The 6,434-nt window shown below is 45.0% G+C and overlaps 1 protein-coding gene across 1 annotated transcript in view; it reads right to left on the reverse strand.

Moving 5' to 3' along the window:
* LOC111873864 (FAM172 family protein homolog CG10038) overlaps positions 1-6,434 on the reverse strand; it is a 44,141-nt gene that overhangs the window by 7,159 nt on the left and 30,548 nt on the right. Inside the window, exon 7 of the mRNA XM_033755258.1 lies at positions 3,036-3,123. Coding sequence (XP_033611149.1) covers positions 3,036-3,123 — 88 coding nt within the window. The remainder of the gene's footprint in view (positions 1-3,035; positions 3,124-6,434) is intronic.

Raw genomic sequence — 6,434 nt, forward strand, 5'->3', positions numbered from 1 at the left:
TTTGTGGTGGTGGACAAAGTGGCGCTGGGGCAGGTTTTCTCCGAGTACTTCGATTTCCCCTGCCAATCTTCATTCCACCAATTGCTCCACAATCACCCTGGCCTATCATCTGGGGCTGGTACAATAGGCCAGAAGTGGCCGCAGTACAAGTGACTTAAGTCCCACCTCACTAGCAATAAAAAAAATACGACTAGCAGTTTACCGCCAATTAGTTCGCCTTGGAGTCAAGCCCCTTTATGCTGATGACAAATATTTTTTTTCTCAACTGAATATTTGCGATCACATTTCTTATGTCTGTCTACAGCTGCTGCTGGACCTCGCCAGTGCAGTCATTCTCAGGTCCGAGTCCTGCGGAACTCATCACATTTTACTGTCTCAGATTTGAGATTCCCCAAACCTGGAGGACCGGGTCCCCGTATTTATATCACCTAGGAGCAGTGGCCCACTTATACCCTCAGGCACTGGGTTCCCTTTTGGTCGCCTCGTACGACTCGCAAGCCTAGTCTTTATATACTGCACATATATTTTTGTAGTATTTAAGAACCCTGTCAGTATTGAGACTATTTAACCTAGGGGTAAACTGTATATAAAATACGTACATTTCCCCTCTAATTTTTCAAAAATTGTTAGGCACGGCCCAAACGACATGACCAAAACATGATGCAACTTAACTAAAGGGTCCTAGGACTACAATCAAACACGGCTCAAAATGTAAACATTCGCGGTGTTTATTTTCATATTTCGAAACAATATTTGCTCAGTTTACAAGTAAATAATTCGAGCCAGGATAGCGCAGTCGGTATAATGACTGGATACCAGCTGGCCCACTGAGGGGTCAGACATCGTCCAGACCGCTTCAGGGGTCCACCCAGCCTCCTATCCAACGGGTATCGGGAGCTCTCTTCCCGGGGATAAAGCGGCAGGGGCGTGAAGCTGACCATTCGCCTCCAACTAGCGCCGCGGTCAAGCAAATACGGTTATATTCATCAACCACCCCCATACACTCTCATGGATCAGTGCTTAATTAATTTTTTTTTTTTTCATTTCATGCATCCTGTTGTGTTACAATATACAACCGTCACAACACAACTAATACCAAGATCAGTGCCTAGAGTCGTTGTTTACATTCCCTACAGAACGGACAATACTTTGTAAGATGGGGCACCGACTAAATACTATTAATATTACTACATCTACATCACGAGCCTCCTATACAATTTTTATATACACAAAATATAGAATATTCCAATTTGTCCGCGGGAACGCAACAAAATTTCAAAACCAACGACTGACTTGATGATGTAAAACATCAATCAATGAATTTTATTCTTGTTTTATACTATAACTTGTTTTATATAATCTAATTTATTGTATTTTTATGTCAAGTATTTTTTTATATAATTAATAATATTGTATTCAATTTTACTAGTACTGCGGTTCAGTGGTGTATATAATTTAACCGTGTATTTGCCTGATGATGACTACTGATAGCCGAAACTAGGCACTGATCTTGATATTAGCTGTGTTGTGACAGTTGTAATAAAGAGGTTGTATAAAAGTGCTTAATTAGTTTAGCACAGGGACCTTACCTCTTTTCTACCTTTACCAGTAAATTGTAATATGAACACACAACATTCTGTTCGTACTTATATGAAACTTCACTTTGGTTAACGTATGAATTTTTGGAGTGATATTAGGCCGGTAGGATATGATTAATACGAGGCACTTTTCCTTGATTTACGAGGAAAACAAGGCTTGGGGCCTGGCGTGTAACCAATAATAGTGTCTTAAATTTTACGTGGTAACAAATCTTCAAAAAAATATTACTACTTCTGCTGAGGAAATCCTTGTGTAACACATTTACTTGTGTATTAATAATTTGAGATGATGTTACAGGTTCACGTTATGTCTGACAACTTCCACATGGTGGAAGTCTGTATCAAGGACTCTGATCAGAAGCAACCGTGGCCTATTTTAAGAGACTATCCCGGACTCATGAAAATCACGAAAATCCTCAATCTGCATAGCTAGCCACAAGATCAAAATTTGAATCCGTGGGGCTCCCGAATGTTAACCTCCCAATTCCGACACTTGGTAAACTTACAGGGGAGGAGGGAAGGATAAGTCCCCGCGCTTAATTAAGCACTAAGCCATGAAGCCGCACGAGGTATTGCTTAGCGCATTCTTTACTTCGGCACTGGATGGAGGTGGGTTGTCAGTTTCATACCCCGCTCGCTTTATCCTCGGAGAATACTCTTGGTATGCACTGGATAGGCTGGGTGGGTTCCAGAGCCGGTGTGAACTCCATGAAGGGGTTGACAAATGTCTGCTTCTGCCTGCAATAGAGCCCCAATATCCCCGGCGTCCTTCCCGTAGCCTAGTCATCATACTGTGATATTCACACTCCTTATGTTACTAGGACAGGATCTTGAAATAGACCAAAACTGTCATTCCACGCCATACACTATTCATAATTAGCCTAATAAAATCCTTTGGGTCTATCAGCGGTGTCAGTTGCTTAAAAACGACAGATGTTTGAAAGATCACATGTCCCAATCATGACGGAGACACAGATGATCCTTAAAACATATGTCACTTTAACCAGCTGGAAGGATATAGGTGGGGAAACCAGATGGAAAGAGACCACAGGGAAGACCAAGGCGTAGATGGGTGGACAACGTTAAAATGGATCTTAGAACGGGATTGCATTGATATGGCTCAGTATAGCGACCGGTGAAGGGCTCTTGTGAACACGGTAATGAACCTTCGGGTTCCATAAAAGGCTGTGAAGTTCTTGAGCAGCTGCATAATTGGCGGCGTCTCAAGAAGGGCTCAGCTCCATGAGTGAGTGAGTCACAGCTGACAGCCAGAGAGGATTTCATGAACTTAGTCGCCGTGAGAGCTTCAGGTCTTACATAATCAGCCTATCGTTTCTCACTGACACTATAAAATCACTGCATGCGACGCAATTCCATTAAGTAACCTGACAAACAATCCCACAATTGAAATTGGAAAGCTAATGCAGATAATTTTACCTGCTGAAACTCGAGGAATGTCGCCTGCCATCTTGGATGGTAGTGGGGTATCCAGGGGGGTATCATGGGAAGCCCAGTTACGTGACACCTGAAAGAAAAAACTTTAGTGTAGTATCTGACAAGAAAATTCACTCGAATACATATGTTCTATGCCATGGCATATCCAGGTTTGTATCCATAATCCTGACATTAGACAAGACCGGAAACCGTGTAAGATTTGAACCACATATACACGGTGTCAAATCCCAGAAGACTGCTTTCTTCAAGACCGGAAACGTTTTAATTTTTTCCCTGGTCACTAACAGTTTATGGTAATGAAGCATAAAGTGTAAAATAGACATGACTTAAAAAAATGTTGTATGTTACAGGCCTACAGTAACAGACTGTAGTTCCGAGATCTCTAAGATCCTAATCAGTATTATCCTAACATTACCGCCATCTTTATAAAATGCGTACTGATAACCGGGGGGGGGGGCAGGCGGTAGCGTAGCTGGTTGAGGCACCGTGTTATAAGCCGGAAGCGAGCGGGTTCGAATCCCAATTAGGTCACTGGATTTTTCAGTTTACCTAATCCTTCCAGCCGCCCTATGGCCCTGGGATCGACTCAGCCTCTAACAGAAATGAGTACCAGGAATATTCCTGGGAATAAAGGGCGGCCAGCGCGTAAGGCTGACAACCTCACCGCCATCTGTGAGCCGACTGTCTAGAAAATGTGGGAGCCTCGACGTCTCGCAACCCTACTAATAACACGTGACCACATTACGGCGATTCCCGTACGTTTTCGACTACTGCTAACGTAACATATGGCCGTGCCACAGCTCAGGCGGTTTTTTTTAATTCGCTTAGTGGGGGGAAGAGTCCAACTGGGTCCACTCGACACGGCGGCCACTGATTGGCCTATTATAGCCTGCCCTTGGTGATTATGATGATGGAGAATTTGGTGGAATGAAGACTGGCAGGGGAAACAGAAGTACTCGGAGAAAACCCGCCCAAGCGTCACTTTGTCCACCACAAATTCCACTTGACCAGACCCGGGATCGAAATCGGGCAACCGCGGTGGGAAGCCAGCGACTAACCGCTTGAGCTATGGCACGGCCCAGCTCAGGCGGTTAGTCGTTGGCTAGCCACTACGGCAGTCCGGGTTCAAGCCCGGGTCAGGTCATGTGGGATTTGTGATGGACAAAGTGGCGCTGGGGCAGGTTTTCTCCGAGTACTTCAGTATCCCCTGCCAATCTTCATTCCACCAACTGCTCCACAATCACCGTCATCTGTCATCTGGGGCTGGTACAATAGGCCAGAAGTGGCCGCAGTACCAAGTGGACTCAACTCACCCCACTAAGAATAATAATAAAAAACTTGATACATTCCAATAGGCATTCTACGAATGTGGTATGAGCGGTCAATACATGCTACAGACACAACAATTCATCACAATGCTCTTGCATGTGCACCCCAGTCAACGTAATTGCCAATAAGGCCGAAACTCTTCTCCAACCGATGGGGCAGATGTGCACAGAAGGCGTAATGACGCCGTGATACATACGAAGACTGGGTTTGTACATTCGAACTGGCGTCCCCCAAATGGCTCCTTTACGAGGGGAGGAGAGAGTCACAGGGAACAGCTCAAGGGAACAATGATGCGCCACCATCTCCCAAACGCAGGCGTGCAGCAAGCTTTGCATATCATGCTGACGATGGAATACTGCCTTCTCGAATATTTATGCTTCCTTGCAACGCAGAGTAGTTTGCACCTCAGTGCGTACCAATATCGTCACGGCAGTACGATGTGGTATGGCGTGCTTAAGCACAAGGAACTGACAGACGAACATGCGTCGATCATATTCCGAGAGCCCAGATTACACTGCTCAAAGTTCTCCGTGGCGACATGTGGCGCTTGCAGGAGGATCTCTGCAGGAAAAGTTCCAACGCGAATAATTAAAGAGGTTCATACAACAGTGTGGTGCGGCACCCCTTGGGAAGATGGCGCTTGGATGTGGTGGCCCTTTGAGAAAATCATTAAGCCTACTGCGCGACAACGCTGAAATATGTAAAAGGTAAAGTTGTCCCTGTGCTTAACTAATCAAACACTACGCCATGAAGGCGCATGGGGAGTGGATGTAGAGATCCACATTTTCTTGACCTCAGCATTAGCTGGAGGTTAGTGGTCGGCTTCACGCCCCTGCCGCTTTAACCCCGGGGGAGAGGCCCCGGTACCCATTGAAGAGGAGGTTGGGTGGACCCCAGAGCAGGTCTGGATGACGTGGAGAAGAGAAAATTCTTGACCCTACCAGGACTTGAACTCTGACCACTGGGTCGTCCAGCCCATAGTCAGTCGCTATACCGACGGCGCTACGCTGCAGTATGTGTGTGTAATAATTACAACGCGAGGATCCAAGCATAGTTCAATATACCTGCAGTATTCTCGCAACGTCTAAAACAAGACGTAAGAATATGTAAGGGTAGGTGTCATCAGCCATTGATGACCCAAGTCATACCTTGAAACTAACTTTCATTCCTGTTGACAGGTATCAAATTATATGGAACCATATATATATAACTGACATTCGAAAGACAGAAAAGCAGTTTCAAGTAGAGTTCTAAACTCAACTCTCACAATGCACAATGCGCTCTGTTTTCAGTAAGCCATAACTATGGCCTTTAATTTAATTAAAACGTTATTTATCAGAAGCTGTACTCGACCCACAACTTAAAGCAAAAACAAGGCATTCGATACAATGTATTTTTATTCATGAAATCTATATATTCTCCCTCTGAAGCAGGCGACTCTTACACAAACGAGCGCCCCTACCAGAGAATTCGTCCACAACTGCACGTCTTCGAAACCCTAGAATTACCCGACACACGTGGAGTTTCAGAGGAAGGGAAGTATTAACCATCAACAGAGAAAAAATGAGGATTTGCCTGAATGAACGAGAAAGGTTTCATAGTGGTCTTCTATTGCAGATATCTTTGGCGCAAGATCACGTGTCCATACTGCTGCTTCCCCGAGTTCCTTCGAAAGTCGGATTGACGTGGAGTGCATAAATATGGTTTCCTCAGATATGTCATCGGTGTTGCAACCTTTATAGCATTAGCATAATGTAACACACAGTTCCCTGCTATCGGAATGCGGGACAGCGAAACCTCCTATTAATTTGAAACAGCGTTTCCCAAAGTGCGAGTCCCCCCCCCCAGGGCTCTATGAAGTTTCTTCCGGAAGCCGCCGAAAAATGGGCCTCTAACATAGATAGCGAATCAATTTCAATTCTAAAGACCACGTTATATTATAAACATGCAACGTAACTAAAAAGACTGGCTGCGCCATAGCTCAAGCGGTTAGTCGCTGGCTTCCCACAGCGGCGACCCGGGTTCGATCAAGTGGGATTTGTGGTGGTGGAC

Source organism: Cryptotermes secundus, unplaced genomic scaffold (genome assembly GCF_002891405.2).
Source record: "Cryptotermes secundus unplaced genomic scaffold, Csec_1.0 scaffold459, whole genome shotgun sequence".
Classification (NCBI taxonomy): Eukaryota; Metazoa; Arthropoda; class Insecta; order Blattodea; family Kalotermitidae; genus Cryptotermes; species Cryptotermes secundus.